At 45.0% G+C, this 17,864-nt stretch overlaps 2 protein-coding genes across 2 annotated transcripts in view; one reads left to right on the top strand and one right to left on the bottom strand.

The window, feature by feature from the left end:
• Positions 1 to 8: 8 nt before the first annotated feature.
• NUP85 (nucleoporin 85kDa) lies at positions 9 to 12,270 on the top strand (the record flags this gene model as incomplete). The annotated part of the gene is given in 18 exon segments (XM_009703545.1): positions 9 to 131; positions 134 to 303; positions 703 to 773; positions 1,300 to 1,343; positions 2,140 to 2,209; positions 3,139 to 3,260; positions 3,640 to 3,774; positions 4,371 to 4,493; positions 4,866 to 4,997; positions 5,402 to 5,508; positions 5,808 to 5,891; positions 6,528 to 6,593; positions 7,079 to 7,230; positions 7,324 to 7,441; positions 8,791 to 8,891; positions 10,642 to 10,793; positions 11,437 to 11,523; positions 12,081 to 12,270. Coding segments are annotated over 18 exon segments (1,959 nt in total), but the record flags the coding sequence as incomplete, so codon positions are not given.
• Positions 12,271 to 13,951: 1,681 nt separating this feature from the next.
• Positions 13,952 to 17,864, bottom strand: part of GGA3 (golgi-associated, gamma adaptin ear containing, ARF binding protein 3) — a 15,744-nt gene continuing 11,831 nt past the window's right edge. Inside the window, 4 exon segments of the mRNA XM_009703544.1 lie at positions 13,952 to 15,025; positions 16,202 to 16,312; positions 17,032 to 17,201; positions 17,387 to 17,652. Coding sequence (XP_009701846.1) covers positions 14,915 to 15,025; positions 16,202 to 16,312; positions 17,032 to 17,201; positions 17,387 to 17,652 — 658 coding nt within the window. The 3' untranslated portion in view covers positions 13,952 to 14,914.

Genomic DNA, 17,864 nt, shown 5'->3' with positions numbered 1-17,864 from the left:
AGCTGTGCTTCGCCTGGGGCCCCGCGGAGGTGCTGGTGTGCGAGACCCTCTTCGGCCGCAGAGGTGAGTCCTCGTCCCGGGGCGAGGGCAGGCCGGGCCGGGCCGGGCCGGGCGCTTCTTCTGACGGGGTGTGGTTGCAGGCACCGGGGAGGGAGGACCGAGCTCTCCCCGCGTTTTCGTGGTTCGCAAGGATCAGGACATCTACATCCAGACCTTGCGGAAACTCTTCAACGAGTCGCACGGGATCTTCGTCGGGCTCCAGCGGAGCGAGGAGGAGCTGGCGGGGAAGTCGAGGAAAACGCGGTGAGTGGCTGGGGGGCGGGGGGGGGGGGGAAACCGGGGGGGGTTTTTTGCCAGGCAGATGCTACTGACTTATAAATGCCTCCAGTGAGGCAAATGGTATTGACCGGGCTGCTTAGAGCTGCTCTAATCGGCAGCGGTGCAGAAAAAAATACTGGTTTGGGGTAATTTTACAAAACAAGGCCCTGACCCTTCCAATAACCATGCCGACCAACACCTTTGCCTGTGTATAGCTGGTGTGTGTACAGCCACCACGCGCGGCCTCACTGATCCCCTCTGGAATCACCGAAGTACTGGGAGTGTCAGCTGCTGCAGAGAAACTTGTAAGGCTTTAGTGGACAGTAGGCATGAGATGAAAACTCAAACAGCTCACTCTAACTGAAGCCTTTTTGTGTTCTGCAGATTGGTTCAAGTGAGTAAAAACTACCGATCGGTGATAAGAGCCTGTATGGAGGACATGCACCAGGCAGCTAGTAAGTTTGTTCTCTTACTGCAATAAAAGGAAATGTTATTTGTGATTACAGAAAGGATCATTTCAATTGTAAGTTATTGCAACTACTGTAAAATAGCATGTGTAGATTTCAGTAATTATCAAGACTCCATTTCCATCTGGGACATTTCCAAGTTGTTTTGTAAATTTGTTCAGAGATTTTTTTTCCCCCACTGTTTTTTAACTGATTTTCTGGGGACCTGCAGTCTTTTTGTATCTTGAGTTGCAGTTTTATAGGAAGCCGAGTCCAAATTAACAGCTTGCTCCCCCCAAAAAAGTGGGAGATTTTACTCTTCCCTTCCATCTGTGCCCTGTAGCCATACCCAGATTTGCACAGGATTTATAAAGAAAGTTATGAAGTTTTATATAAAAGTTAGTTTTGCCATGTGCATACTCATTTAGGTCTGTGCTTGATGAGCGATCAGGTATTGTTGTCTTTATTTATGAGCCCAGAGAGGGCTGTGAAAGGTAAATATGTTGCTCTTTGACTTTCCATATTCTTCCCTCAGTTTCAACCCGGGACCCTGCCCTGCAGAGCCAGTATAGCACTCAGGTAATCTGCCGTCGTGTCATGTAGTCACAACTGCACATGAATCACTGGCTAGTAAATTCATCAAGGCCAACACTGGCAGTAAGGCATTTTAGATTTAACTCTGTCTTAGTATATTTGATGCGTTTCGTGACCAAGAATAAATCGTCAGGTTAGCTCCTGTATTTCTAAAACAATAAAAAGATGCCCAACATCGGGATTCACTGCCATTTCTTAAACATATATTCAGTATTATAGGTGTGATGTTTTCTTGTCATCTTAAAGCCAGCTATGGGCCAGTACTTGCCTGTCTGAAACTTCATCTCTCAAACACTCAAGTTCCAGTCAACTGCATCTGAGTCTCGTAGCAAGCTCTAAATGTTCATCCTGAACTGTTAGATGCTAGAAGAGTGTTATGGGAAGAGCAGATTGCTCACAGTAGTTTTGACCTGTTAGCTGCACTGATGTTGCTTCATTGGCCTTTCTTTCCACCTTTGCTGTTTGTGTTGTTAAATCTTAGGAATGAAAAAGTGCTGAAAATAACACTTTCTGTACTTTTTAGTATTGCCTGCTGATGACAGATTATCATTGCATTTCAGTACACAAACAGCTTCAGTATTTTCTAAGCTGAATGTGCGTAGAGAAGTTGTGGCCTGTTTCTGTCTTTTAATTTTTATCTCTGAAATGTCAGTATGACATTTCTCTTGTCTGTAAGAACTGAACTTAACTGATTGCTACGGACAGCAGATGCCTTTGTGTGGTTAAAAAGACCCTAACTGGAATAATTCCTAAATCTGAAGCATGGCCCTGCTTTTTTCAGGTTTCTATTCTCTCTGCAATGGAGCTGATCTGGAACCTGTGTGAGATTCTGTTTGTTGAAGCAGCTGCAGGTGAACAGTGAACTACCCTGATGTTAAGACCGAAGGGCTTTTTATTTGCGTATTTATTTGTTTAAAATTTATATAGCATCCATTGTGTCATATTTTAATATGTTTTAGAGATGACAAGTGTTAACAAGCCTTTTAATACCTCTTCTGACTCAGTAAATTGTTGCCTTCGTATTGAATTGTGCCAAGCTATTAGATTTGCCTTCTGCTTTTTCCCCTTGTGTAGTTCACTACCATTTAAATTGTCTTTTTAACAGAAAGGTAGTGAAGAAGAGAGAGATCAAAAGTTGTTGCCAATTTATTTGACTTTTAAGCGTAAACAAATCTTTAAGCATGAAATATGTTGATGCCAACTAACATTTTTACATACTTTGATGCAACTCCTTTAACTTTAGGATGCCATTTTTGAAGTCAGTTTGCTTACAGCAGCATTTTAAAGTAGTAAATAACTTTTTAAGGAAATCAGATTGTGCAAACAAATATGCTACTTGCACAGTCACAGAATTCAGAAGAGAGATTCACAAACTCTAGATTACTTAATCTCAAGAAAAGTTAAACCACCTAGTGTCAGATTTCCTCCTCATATTCAGTTAGTAAGAATGAGTTGATGCTGAATTAAACAGAAACATTCTGTGTGTCTTTTGGCATTGCAAGATTTATGATCTGAATCACTCGCCTTTTATTTCTTCAAGTAACTGGTAAGGGGTTTCTGCCAGACTCCACTGCTGTTCTAAAATTTGCCACGCAGAAATCTGTCAGCAGCCTGGCTACTTAGGGAACTCTGTTCCTTTGTAATTTGGGCGTGGCAAATAGATGAGGTTTACTGATTGGATTTCTAATGATTGTCAAACATTAAGGTTAGAAGCATGTAAAATAGCAGTTTGGGAACAAACACTTGGGAACTAACAGAGTGAAATCTTCTCTGCGTAAAGCTGGTCCCCTTCTGCTTCGCCTCCTTGACTGGGTTCGACTTCATGTCTGTGATGTCGACAACATGGTCCGTGAAGTTCTAAGCAGTGAAAATCCATCGAAACACGAGCTCTTCTGGAATGTGGTGAGTATAGTCACCTGTAAGATTCTTAAACAAAGAGAATTGATGCCTATGTGTTTTGCCTTCCTCCTCCCCACTCGACGCTAGACCACATCTCAGAAACGGATACCTAGGACACTGCTGCTGTCTGCCTTTGTAGGTTTTAAGACGAAGCCATTATGAAGATCATCCTACCCCTCATCCCCATCCTGATCCTTTCAATTCCATGCTCCGTAGAGGTCAAGATTTACACTGTGTATTTGAATTAGCAGGGCCTACAGTTTAAGCATTTTAACTCCACTTAGCTTGCCTAAATCACAAGTTAAAATTCCCCTCTGATACTGTTCCTGGGTATTTTGTAGCCTTGCTCAGTGTGGTGCTCACAGACAGGTGGTTTTTGCAGGTGGATGTTTTTGTACTGCAAGGCCGCATGGATGAAGCACGGCATTTGCTCTCCAAGGAAGCCAGTGCCAATCCCGCGTCGGTGAACATGTACAAAATCTTGGATGACTTGATGAAGAAGATGCCTATGCCCAGTGTATGTACAAAGTGGATTTTTTTTTTATGCAGTTCCATTGGAAAAAGAGATAAGAGGGATGACAGTATTAGTCCAGTCTATTTCAGCTCTGCTGTGGCTCCTGTAACATCACAATTTGTTCACCATTAAACATCTCAGTCTTAATCCTTTACATTAATAATATTCCTGTTCTTGAATTGCCCAAAAGACCCAACCCTACAGGCAAAAACCTGTTAGGTGACAAACCAACACAGTTAGAAAGATAATTTTTGCAGCAGGATACATTATCCAGTTGTCTGAAACAGTTTCTGTTGAGAACTATTCTCTTGTACAGAATATTTTCTGAAGACTTTGCCACCAGTTTCCCTCTGTTGCAGTGATCTCCTTGTGGAGGAAAACCTGCAGCTGCATCACGGTAATCTTTCATGGGACCTTCTTAAGGTCCTTTGCCTTATTTAGATGGGTAAAGAAAGACACTTCAAATGCAACTGTAGGACAAGGAAAAGTTTGATGGCAGCCCTGTGTTTAGCTTTTTAGCATGAATGACTGTGAGTTCAGCCCAAGTACCTGTTGCGACTTGACTTGGTGTTTAATTTCTGTATCTTATCTCTGTTCAGCTTGGCAACACTCAGACACTGACCGAAATGGAGCTGAAATGGCAGCACTGGCATGAAGAATGTCAGCGGTATCTACAGGATGGAACTTTTGCTTCCAATTCCCACATGGAATCCATCTGCAAGGTGTGTTTTAACTGGGAAGGAGGGAAACTGTGGAAAAGTATTGGATCCGTCCTTGTGTATTTTAGGAGCCCTGTATAGCCATAAGTAACTTGAATATGCTGGATGCTGTGTTCATTAAATTGGGAGATTTCAGGCCAGTCTTCTGTACTGTGTTCTTTGTTTTGCAACCCTGGGCAGACCGTTTTCTCTTCCTGTGCAAGGCCATAAGGCTGATTAGGAAAATGGGCTTTGAGAAGGATCTTTGTCCTTTGTTCTTTAATTTTTATTAAATCCTCAGCTTTGCAAAATGGCAGTAATGTCTCTGAAGAGTTACAATGCAGCTGTGTACATTGCTGAATTTGCAGAATTACTCCTATGTTTTTCTCCTGTTAGATCCTGCTGGGAGATGAGGACGCCATACTGGAGAAGAAGGAACTCATGACTACTTGGTACCACTTTCTGGTTACGCGACTCCTGTATTCCCATCCAACTGTGAAGCCAATGGAACTGCGGTTCTATGCACAGGCATGAAGTAGAATTATTTTTATATTCTCCACTGTTTCTTGCACACAAAGGTTACGGTACTTGAAGAAGAACTTTGGGAGGGTTGACATCTTACAGCAACTACATGCTTGTAAGATGTTTCCTAGAATTTGTAAGTCGACTGGGAGACTGATCAAGTGGACAAATAATTGTTGAAGACGCAGTCTCTTCAGTGTCTAATGTTACGAGTCCTGTTCCTGCAAATTGTTTTCCCAGTTTCCTTATGCTAAAATAAGGAAAAATGTTTTTTGTTAATGTGTTCAGTCTCTATGACCTATTATTTCCCATAAAATAACCTAAATGAGACTACTACATGCAAACAAATGTCTTCCTTTTACCATCTCACAACTTCTGCATTTATCATGGCTCGTAATCTCATTCCACAGTCTAGTATGGACCTGTTCCTGGGTGGAGAAAGCAGCCCTGAACCTCTAGACACGATTTTAATGGCAGCCTTTGAATTTGAGATGCATCAAGTGATCAAGGAATGCAGGTCGAGTTTTAAGGTTTTTGATTCTCTAGTTCTACAGTATTGTTTCTGTGTGCATTTACTGCATTAGTATTTGGGGTAGAGGATATGGCTACGGCCCATCTGATCACCCTTTCAAAGAATTTAGCAAAAATACGTGAATCAGGCAGCAATTAAAAGTATTCCATTAGGTCTGGGACATTGCAACCAGACATTACGCTGTAATACAACTTCTGTATTGGTAAGAAATGTCTGTGGAAAACCTGACGCATTCCTTGGCGGTGGTACACTTAAGTTTTTTCTTTTGTTTGCCTCAAATACAGCATTGCCCTGAGCAACTGGTGGTTTGTGGCTCATCTGACTGACCTACTGGATCACTGTAAACTCCTGCAATCTCACAATCTCTAGTAAGTATTTACTTGCATTGATTATTCAGGCACCCAGCAGAAAGGAAGACTGAAACAACATGTGGATTTTGGTTGAAAAAGAGCATCTTGGGCATATGCAGAAGACGGAGAATAAAAGTGCTGCATGTGCCTGTGAAGTTACAGGCAGCCCAGATGCTCCGAGAAGCAGTTGCTGACCTGCTGAATTTGACATTCTATTCAGTACTGCCTCAGTACAGTGTTAGGATTTTTTTTTTTTTTTAAAATATAATTTTATCTGAAATATAATCAAGGACCTTGTCCTGGTTGTTTGTGATTATTGGGAATAGTGATAAACTACTCTAAAAGGAGTTTCTGTACTTACGTTCTGATTAATGTAAGTTTGAGCAATTAAATTTTGCTATCTGAATTCCCTTGAAGTTTCAGTTTCTTAAAGCACTTTCTCTCAGTTACATTTGCTAAGTGCTGTAAATATTTGGCAGGTCTCCCCAAGGAGAAAGCAGACCTGCATGCTTAAGCCTGAGGTACGACACTTACTAAGATAGCCCACGAGAAAACATGCTGCATAAGTTAAAAGTACTTGTGAAATAGAGTCAGCAGTTTTTTCCAAGAATGTGCAGCTAATAATGCCTGTTTATTGTCTCTCTTCCCTCCCAGTTTTGGTTCAAATATGCGTGAATTCCTTCTGCTAGAGTATGCCTCGGGACTCTTCTCCCATCACAGGTAGCAACATTTATTTATTTTTTTTTAACTCAGAGGGTAGACTAACATTGAGGCAGCCAAAACAAATAACTACATGTTAATGCAGTAAAAAGGCAAAACTTACAGAGGCCGTGTTAGAATTTCAGCAAAGGTGTCCCTAAGGGATCGTACAACTCTAGCATGTTTCCTTTCCTGAATAAAAGACAAAAGCTGTCTATTGGAACCCATCAAGCCTATTGACCAGGGTAGTGTTATTCCTGCCACTGTGGTTTTTTTGGTACAGAGCAACTTGCGCTGAAGCACTTGTGAGATGCAAGTATTCCAAAATTGTGTAATAGGCAGCTGGGATTTGGTAGAAGGTAAAAATCATTTTAGGTCCGAATTCTAAGTTAATCGGAGCTAACTGTTACTAATGCAGACTCAGATTCTCCTTGTGGCTTTACTGTTGTGCTTATTTAAGATTTATACGATTGGAATGCTTGAAGAGTTGTTTTCCCCTCTCTCAGCCTGTGGCAGCTGGGGGTAGATTACTTTGACCACTGTCCAGAATACGGCAGGGTGTATTTGGAGCTTCATATTGAACGGATACCCCTGAACACAGAACAGAAGGCCCTCAAAGTGCTGAGGATCTGTGAACAGAGACAGATGCATGAACAAGGTGACCGATTTTTAAATCTCCTTGTTTTGTAGCGATACAAGTGAAACTTCTGAAACTAATTCTTTCTCTCTCCTCCTATTTTTTTTTTCTAAGTTCGTAGCATCTGTAAAATCATGGCCATGAAGGCTCTGCGGAATAACCGCTTGGGCTCTGCCCTGTCATGGAGCATCAGAGCTAAGGATGCCGCTTTTGCCACACTAATATCAGATCGGTGAGTCTGAGTCAGCAGCTCTCAGATGACGGCTGCTATAGTGGGGTGGTCGGAAGGGGAGATGGCAGCCCCTCTGTGATGGACCAGAAAAGGTCCTGCTGCAGGCAGGTGGGGATTGTCCTTCCCTCTGACCAAGTACCTGCTTCTGGACTAGGAAATGACATCCTTGGGTACTCTCATCTGTGATACCTTCGCTCTTTCTTTTCTACACTGTTTTACTTCGTGAAATCTAGAGATGAAACAGATTGGCTTTATCTAACAGTCCAATCCTCTTAGACCTTGCTTTGATAAATATTTATTTTGGCAATCTCTCTATCTTATGCACTGCCCTTTCGCTTGCTCCAGTACGGCTGTTCAGTGGGCTGTACAGTGAACCAAGGAACTGATTTGGGTGGAGGGTAATCCCCTTCTCTGCTTTGTTCAGATTATTTTTAACCAGTCTAGTTCACCATGCAGTCTCCAAACAAGTCAGCAGGAGCCACTTAAGCCACCATTTCTGCAAAAAATCTCAAGCCATAATTGTAAAAAATGTAAAAAAGTCAAGTTTTATCATGTCCCTGGTTTTGCATAAGCTTGTCACAGTATCTGACCTTGCAGGGGTGGTTATAAAATTGAAGAGGATGCTAACCCTTAGCTTAGGCCTACGTAAAAGATATGGCAACTCTCTTTATGCTTTTTAATCTCTAGCAATCCATGTCATGTATCTTTTTACTAATTGGAAATAGGGAGGTACCAATCTCTTTGCATAGTTAAGAGTATAATTTTGAAATTACACTCTGGGTAGATGGCCAAGCAATACTCTATCTTCAGCAGTGAAAAGAGGGAGTAGTAAGAGATTGCTGGGGTTTTTTTAATTTGTCCTTTGAGGGAGTGGGAATCATTATATTTCAACAGAAGGTGAAAGAAAACCTTCACAGGAAGCAGCTCTGAAAAAAGCAGCATAATGAAGGCCGTGACAAAACAGAAGAAAAGCTTGTTTTTGTTCCTGCTGCTCATCAACTTTTTTTACACAGTAGAAAAATAGAGCTTTTGTTATGATCTGGGAGTGTTATTTATGCATCCACCAGCTTCAGCTTCCTGTGCTCCTTCCTTCACTTACTCCTTTTAAAGAATAGATGTCAACTACCACAAAATCTAGGATAAATAGTGTCTGTTAAACATCGTTACACCAGTTTGTTGGCCACTCCCAGGAAACATTTTAATATCTTCTGAAACCCTTACGGGAGGTTGGTTACGATGGAACTCAGTTGCATGGTAAAGTTTTTCTAGGAAGGGATATGGGGAGTACAAAATGAATGTGAACGATGTTCTCCCCTTTAGGCTTTTATTGTGTTTTGCTTTCTCCCTAGATTCCTTAAGGACTACTGTGAAAGGGGGTGCTTCTCTGACTTAGACCTCATTGATAATTTGGGACCATCCATGCTGCTTAGTGACCGGCTAACATTTCTTGGTAAGGAGCGTCTACAGTTTTCATTCTGGTCTGTTAATTTAGAACATAGTTAACTCCACAGAATTAGTTGGATTTGTCTCTTCCTCCATCTGGCTACATCCTGTTCTAGTGACGAGGGGAAAGCGAATGACTGAAGGTGATTTGGGATGCAGCCTGCTTGCTACCGGGAGACTGTGTTTCCAATCGCACTCACAGTAGGCGTCTGTTCTGCACTGCGTTGAGCAGGATAGTCTTGAATTCTGACATTTGTATGCTTCCCCTTTCTTAGACTTTTTCCAGACTGTATCACTACCTAGAGAGACTTTGAAATATTAGCAAACACAATCTGGAAGACCTTCAGGAGCTTCCTTAGAAGAGTAAACCACTGGTTTAAATTATTTTGACAAAGTGATAATTTTACTAACTTTGTAAAATTCTCCAAAATCTCAGCATCTTTTGTTGGTTCAGTCCGCCAGTTTCAGGCTCGCTCAAACAAAAGATCTCTCCTCCCCTTTCACTGTAGCAATTGTGCCAAATACCAGAGGAGGGCCTCCAGCTCGCTTCCTTTACGTACCACAGCTTCCTTCTCCTGGCTGGCACAAGCGCGGGCTGTGGTAACCTGCCCATCTGGCTGCAGCTGCTCTGTGGCCTTTGCCTAATGGACCAGGACAGGAAACTGAGCTAAGATGCACCTTTCTCTGGTGCTGTGGCAGTTAGCAAACCCAGTTACTGGGGCCAAAATCTAATAGGAATTTGGAACAGCTGTTGGCAAGTGGACTGCCTGCCTTCTGGCTGACACCACCGTTACTGTGAGGGGGATCCTGAATTTGATCTGTTCCCATTTGGTCCAAGCTTGCAAAACTGGAACTGTATTTCCTTCATTTAAACCTTACCCTAAATTAAGCCTAGATTGGTAATCCTTCCTATCTCTGTATGCCCAGTGTCACCCAGTGACCCTTGCATCAGCCCCAACAATTTGTAGTTTAGTTGCGTAACTGTGTTTGTAGAGAAATTGCCTCCCTTTCTGCTTTTTATAAAATGTCCTGAAAGGCCTGAAAATACTTCTGCTTGTTTTTCCTTTGGAGGCTTTAGAAACATCAGGTGTATTTTTGCTGGACCACTTTCATGGGTCTCTATCTTGAGCTCAAGCATTAGTCAAAGGTGAATCTGAATGGGAATCGTTGCTTCCAGTATTTTGACAGTTTAGTGGATACAAACAGAGCCACAGAATAAAACTCATTCTCATCCAGTTCTCACATGGTGGATATCGATCTAATTCTTAGCGGAACCAGAACTTTCCACATTAACAAAGATCTCAGTTTCCGTTTAAACAATCAGGAAGATGATGAAGCCTTTCAGACCTCCTGATATTCTGCGGTATCAAAGAGAACATTCACCCGCGCCTCTCCCTCCCAATCCTGGCTTTTGCAGACGCCCCCAGCCTCTCTGACCCACTCATCCTGTTGCTCATCTTGCAAACACTCAGCACCAGACAGCGAAGGGGCTGGTTCCAACAGTAAACCTTACCAAGAACAGCAACAGGTTTTTGGCTGCCTTTTCAGCCAGCCTCTATTTTAACCTTTCTTCATGCACAAGATTCCCATTTCCCCAGACTCAGCTGATCGGAGGCTCGTTTTTGGGGGTGGGGGAGGGATAGTTCTACCACGGGCTTCACAGGAGCAAACGGACCCCCCCAACGTCCAGTGGCCCAGGCCAGAGCAGCTCCAACAGACACTGACGCCTTTTACCCTTCACCAACACCCGTGTGTAGGCAAGTACCGAGAATTCCACCGGCTGTATGGGGAGAAGCGGTTCTCTGAAGCTGCCAAGTTGCTCTTGATGTTGATGACAGCTCACATTGCTCCGTGCTCCTTCTGGATGACCCTGCTGACAGACGCCCTTCCCCTGCTGGAGCAGAAAGAGGTGAGCACACTGGTCACACAGGACAGAGCCCCCCACCCAGCCCCTTTCTTTTCTTCCTGACAAGTTATCTCGAAGTGGTGACCCCCTTTCTGCCCCCAGGCTGGGACTTGCACTTCCAGTGCAAAAGCACCGCCTGTGGCAGTTCCAGAATCGCACAGGCATCCAAGTGTCCGATCAGCAGGAGCACGCAGGACCCAGGGCAGGGCAATCAACTCTGAACTTGGTTCCCCGCTTTTAGAAAACACCAGCAGAATACACATACGCTGATGACTTAAGTACACACCGCATCCAGTTCCTTCTGGCACTTGGCTGGAAGGTTTTTTCTAGTGCACTTCCTTCTGCTAAGCCCAATTTATGCTTTAAGATTCATCAAGAAAATGACAGTTCAGCAGTTACAGATCTGTGACTGGAAAAAGCCCAGAGCACCGGCGCTGACCTCATAGCTGACCCTGCTTTGCGCAGGTGGCACTAGAGACCTCCCAAAGTCCCTTCCAGCCTGAATTATCCTCTGATCCTGTGATTTAAAGGGTCAGAATGGATCTCTGGGAGTGTGAAACCATTTTCTTCCTCTCAACTGAGTTATCTCAGACTGCGCGATGTCCATAAATGTGATCATTTTCTGTAAATACTTCCATTTCCACAGGTCGTATTTTCAGCAGAGCAGACTTACGAGTTGATGCGATGCCTGGAAGACCTGACAGCAGGGAAGTCGGATAAGCAGAAATTCCAGGTAGCTCCTGTTCCGAGGACAACTGGATAAAGCATTGGTGGGGCTGTGGGGAGGGGCGGGGAAAGCAAGCTCTACAGTCATATTCCTATGGGGCAGCAGAAAAGAGGGAGAGCCTGAGTTACTGAGGCTGGTAGGGGGTGTTAGTTTTAAAGGCCAGCCAAATGAGGCATCATCGAGAGATTTAGGTACACGCAAACCCAGTACCGGAGTGCTTCCGCTCCTCACTCTTCTGCTGATTTGGATTGGACTGCAATGCTTTCCAAGGCAAATAATTGCAAATTACAGAGGCAATGAAAAGCTGAGATGCTGCCATCTAACAGCTCAAGCTATGAAACGTTCCAGGCGTGGAACAGGGAGCCATTTCCTACACATGCAAACGTTTGCAGCTGCCAGAAAAAGAAAAGGCTTGGCAGTGCTGTCTTGCGTTCATCTAAAAAGTAGGAAACGTAGCTTTTGCTCTCCTCAGGAGGTCCCTGTAACAGGTAAATACACAGGTACTCTCCCTCTCAATGACCTACTGTGTGTGGTGGTCTAACCCAAACTCTGCTCGCTTTTAGGATGACGACGTTGAGACTACGAAAGTGGAAATGCTGAGGCTCGCTCTTGCACGGAATCTTGCACGAGTCATCGTCAAAGAAGGCACATTGGAAGGATCCTGAAGACAGCAGTATGTGATTCTACTCTTCCTCTGTGGCTCACTGTACATAAACCTGTCTGCTTTTCTAAGAATAAACGTCTTGTTTTGCATATTGCTTGGCGATTTGTTCTTGTCTTCCATAAACAGAACTTTAAGTAAAGGTAACTTTTAAGAAGGAGCGCGTCAAAATGTTAAGGTTGCTTGTTCCAACTTGGCCTGGCAACCCTCCCCCGGTAAAGTAAACCTCATTACCAATGGCAGCATTACCTCGGCCTTTTCAGATTCCTGGTCTCTAATACCCAGAAGTGAAATTAAGCCCACCTTTTAAACCACTGGGGTTTTAGAAAACAGCAACTTCTCCTTTTTGCTTAGTTTGGATGGTCTTGAGATGATGGGTTGAGTTTTTGGATTTCCAGACACAGCACCGTACTCCACAAGCAGTCATTAGTAAGGGCTATCCACAGAGCAGAGTAGGGAAAACCATTTATTTAACATGCAGCAGAACAAATGCATTTGAGATGTATATACAGTGACGGCTGCTCGGTGTGAAGCAGGAACCTCACCCTACAGACAGGGAACATTCATAGTTTTAATTTCCAAAGCTTTTAACAACACATTTCCACGCAGCAAGACTACGGCATCTTTCCATTTGGCTGTACAGCGCGGGCAGCGTGCTGCCGTTAACACTGAGAACAAAGCCGCTCTGCAGAAAGCACTTGTGCTCTTCTGACTTCCTCAGAGTCACAGTGAGATTCACGTGTAGGCATCTAAAGCAGCGAAACCTGCTTCCTCAGGGGACGCGACCGTCACCTAAGCACTACCCCCACGCCTACTGTGTCTAAAGTGCTGGCAAGAACATGTCTGAGGCAGAAAGAATTCTCTCCCTGTCCCCATCCTAGTCTGTCGATTTAAAACCGCTTTCCTTAAGGATCCAAACAACGTACCCATCCCTCCCACCTGCCTTCACATCAGGGAGCGGACAAGGCTGGGGTCTTCATGAGCTTCAGCCCAGGCATTTACAGCAAGTTCCTCGGCCGAGCTTTGATTCCACCTTCAGGGGCTTCTGCAACTGCCTGGTGCCTCCCCCGATTAGGAGCTCAGACCTTTGAATCCGCTGAGTTTCTCACCTCTAGCGATTTTTACTTTGCAACCCAGTCAAGAAAAATTCAACTACAAATAACTCCAAGCTGCATTGGCAGTAATGGGTTTTACAGCCGCCATTAATTCCAGCAGCACGTTCCTCTCTGGAGTTCCCCTACAGCAGGCAGGGGTCTCCTCCCGTGTACTGATTTTCCCAGTGCTTTAGCTGACAGCTCCCATGCACAGTTCGATTAAGAGCTGTTGCTTGACAGCACTCCTAGAAATGCTGAGCTTAGTGTCCAAGGATCCACCCTATCTGTGCTTTTGTCAATGGCTGTTAAAAATCCCCCATTAATTTAAAACAGTCTGTCCCAAAGCTAGTTGAGGCACTGCTGGAGATTGAAAATTGAGAGGGAGAGGGAAGGGACTGCTGGAATCACATTTTGGTGAGACTGCAGCTGGAGGGGCCAGCTCTTCTGCCCCGTTAGCGCAGAGCGCCGCTGTCCAGCAAATCTGCTTTCCCCCGTGTGGAGACAATTGCACGTGGCCACTTAATACAGGGAACAATTAAAACAGGGTGTTGAACCCAGCACATGCATTGTCACAGCCCAGTGGAGCCTGCCTTCCTTTCACTGTCTGCTTGTTTCTATTTAGATAGCCTATAGCTCTATTATTTACATCTTGTATGTCATTGTACTCATCTCAATAAAACACAGTATTCAACTACAATAATAATACTGCCTGCATGAGGGGACACGAGAGGCATCTCTCCTTATCCCTGGATTCAGTCACTGCACCTGATTAGTGATTGTAAAGACACTTCTGCACTCCAGGTGCTGTCCTCCACCCATACTGACTGCTCCGTTCCAGCCCCGTTTACCTCCTCACTACACGCTTCCTCTTTTCCCCGCACTATGGAATGCAACGAAGGCAGAAAAATAACCAGTGTAACCATTTGCGTACAAAACTCAGCCCCAGCTGCCCAAAACGGATACACCAGGGAGGCAGCCAGCAGCATAAAATAAATAAAACAACTAAAGAGTCAGCAGTGTTGGACGACACAGAGCGAGGGTCTGCTTCCATCGGCTGCTGGAAATGAAGTGGCGGAGGGGGAGGAAGGGAGCTAAGCGCCATTTCAGTGTAAAAAACAAGCATTCCCTCATGGAGCCAGCATTATTGCTCAACATGCTTAGCGGGTCCGGTCTGGCACTGAGGAGGTAAAAGTCCGAGGGAGGGCATGTGTAAGGGCTCTGCACTGAGGAAGCTCATGGTGGCATCATCACCCCACCAGCCTGTAGGTATCTCTGGACAGCAGTACAGGAACAAGCCAACTAAATCCCCTTCTGCTGACAGGTCTCCCCTCAAAATACAGTAACTTCAAGTTTAATAGCGTGGAAGATAGAACCAGATTCACCCAGAGGTCAAGATAAAAGCAGACAGCACTGCCCGTTACTGGCTGCCACCCAGTTCATGCTTGGCATAAGTGTTCCAGGACCCCTTCGACGTGGGGCAAAACATTCTGGACTAAAGCTACAAGCAGAGTGGTCAGGACATGTAAACAAAGCTGAACATCACCAGTGGATAGCATGTGCGTCCCTCCTCACGTCACATTCGTTCCAGTCCTGCGGGATCCTTTCCTGGTCCTGTCACAGAGTCTCTGGCAGTGTCCTAAGGTCATAGATTCCCCCACTGCTCTACCGGGGGAAACTGATCCACTTCGCCAACCTCTGTGCTGGGCTGGTCTCCCAGTGTGAAGGTCAGTCTGTATCTCAGCCTCACTTTCTCCTGCAGGAAAGACAAAACCCAAGAGCAACATGAGAATAGCCCCAGTTGCTGTGAACAAAACAGTTCTCTGTTGTGGCACCAAGCAGGGGGAAGAGGGCCAAGGTTAAGTTCATGGAGTAGTTCAGCTATTTAGCAAACCTGAGTTATTTACCTTACAGTTTTTGTACCACAAAAGCTTTATTGCTTAGCATGGAACAGTAAGAGGAAAGCATGAATACCCTGTGATAATAGTCTGCACATACGTGGCCAGCACATGTTGCTCAGCTGCTCTCCAGTGAGCCTGAAGAACACTGCTGGAATAGTTCAATGTTTTCAAAATTAAATTCCTCCTCATCTGAAGTAAGATAAAACAGTTCCTGCTCTGCAAAATTCCTAGTGAAACAGTAAGCAGGAGATGGAACCAGTCCTTCAATGAGGGGATCTCCGTGCATCTCAGTTTTTCAACAATCCTCCAAACCCATCTGACATTTATCCTTTGGGACTGCAAAGCTTTCAGCTGACACTTTGAGAACTGTTTCGATGCAATTCTCAAACAGTAACACCTAGATTTGTCAAATAATTAGAAACCACTTCAGCATACAGCTTTGAGCTTTATGAAGCAGGCTACTTAAATGAGTAACTACGGCAAGGAAAAACAACTACCCAGATGCTCCCAGCATGATCAGCAGAAAAGGAAGTGTTAACCACGTTTCACTGGTCACAGGTACATCCTCAAAGAATAACGGAACAGACATGATGTGACATGTGTCTGTTGGTTCGGGTCTGTCAGGCTATAGCCTCAACCCAGCAAAAGTATTTCTACAGCACCAGCTAATTTGACATCAATCTAATTATCACCAAAGCCAGGCACTTCCAGTGCACAAGGGAGTCAGACAAACTCCTAATACAGCTCTGATTGCTGTGCTTTAAAGCTGAGCTGTATATGATCGTTGCCCTTTTGCTGGGAGAAGCGTACAGGTCCTTCTCATACCTTTCCTTGCTGACAAAGTCTGGTGGGGCACAGCCTCCCTCCAGACCTGAATTGGAACACCACCATTATGCAGTAACCACCTCTGGAGGACAAGCTAGGGACAAACAGCTGTATCTGCTCAACTGTTTGGTCCAACGCTCCTGCAGACTTCAGCTTACATCAAATTTGTCTGACAAGGACAGGATAAATCCCACTGCCTCTCTCACCTTCGTAGGATTGGCCAGAAGCATGACTTGGGTGATGGCAGCAGGTGGCTGGATGGGATTGAATGGAGACAGCTCTGTGCCAGAGGGTGGCTGTAACTTCACCTTCATGGACTGCAAATGAAAAGAAAGCAGAACCTCAGGGATTATCTCCTGCCTTGGGGACAATGAAAGATGCATACACAGGCTTGGGAGATAACGGCACACATTCAAACTGAAGAGAATCAATCGGCATGCGAGGATGAGGAAACAAGAGCCAGCCCAGCTTGTGCAACATGATAGGAACAGGCAGACTGACAAGTCAGCCCAGAGTAAAAGCATTGGTCAGGTGAGCACCAACAGCACCTTCCTATCTGAGTGCTCGTGTCAGAGGTTTTGATGCAAACACCTTCACGACAGTAGGCAGATCGTAGCTGAGATTGGGCCAGTTTTCAAAACACAAAGCTGGCCATCCATAATTATCTGGGTGCAGTAAGATTAGAATGGAACATATTGTCAAATTTAGGATGGCTGTTAGAAATTCTGATTCTGAAGACCTCAAGTGTGGCTCTATGTAACAGTCCTGTCATCGTGCTCTCTGAGCCATCTTTGTGAACAGACACAGCTGGACTGACCTTAGGTAGCAAGAAAAATAGGACACTAACTACCTGCAATTCTTGACTTATCCTATTCAGTGTTTTCTGCCTCTGACAACCACCTTCATGTTTTGGAAACAGGCAGAGCAGAGCCTATAGAAAGGTAGAACCAGGCTGTCCCAGGTCCCTGAGTTCACACCTAGGCCTTCCGGAATGCAGAATTTCACGTTGCCGTGGGTCTGAGCCACGCAGCCCTACCTTTGGCACAGCAGCCTGCAGCACGATGTTCTTCACAGGAAGCGGTGCCGTGTTCAGCATGGAGACTACCACAACGAGCACGTCCGACCTTCCCGGCGGGCACTCCCTGGCAAAGTGCAAGAGGATCCGGAAGCCGTTCTTGTCATAGGCTGTCACTGGGAGGGCACTGCCTACCGCAGAGAGAGAAGGGGAGAGGAACGCAGGTTTATGCTGCAGAAGAAGATCTGTGGCAGCATTAGGCAAACTGACCGCTGGGCTGGAACACTTCATCCTTTCTCTCTACTTCATAAGCTTTGTCAAGAAGCTTTGCTTTTAAAAAATGTTCAGGGAAAAGTGGAAAACCTGAGATACTTACTGGGTTTAATGGATTCCAAGGGAACATGGACATTGGTCAAAGAAATTTCAGGTGCTTTCACAGGACTGCCTTGCTGCTGGAATGATGCTGGCTGGAAGAGAGGGCTTCCTGAGCCAGCAGTGCAGCTGCTTGGGAAAGGAACTGGAGGGGCTCCAGGGGCAGTGGCTGGCAGCCCTGCAGGTGCTATTAACGGGGCAGAGGTGACAGCGGCTGGCAAAGTAACCCCAGGGAACACTGAGGGTGTTGCCATGCCTTGGGTGGCAGTCCTGCAAGAGAGACAGAAAAAACATGGGAAATTGAGCTGCAAGTGAAGCAGGCATTTCATCACAAACCCAGAGATAACAGCAGATCACGAGGACAAAGCAGCAGCCCGGAGCCAGATGGGAGCCTGTGACTCAGTACAGTCTCATGTAAGAAGGGGAGCTACAAGGGAAGTGGTGGTGGTAGGGTTAGGCATCACTTCTGTAAGTCAGCAGGA

Source organism: Cariama cristata, unplaced genomic scaffold (genome assembly GCF_000690535.1).
Source record: "Cariama cristata isolate BGI_N322 unplaced genomic scaffold, ASM69053v1 scaffold22987, whole genome shotgun sequence".
Taxonomy (NCBI): Eukaryota; Metazoa; Chordata; class Aves; order Cariamiformes; family Cariamidae; genus Cariama; species Cariama cristata.
Note: the sequence above shows the minus strand (reverse complement) of the source record. Positions and strands in the feature narration are given on the sequence as shown.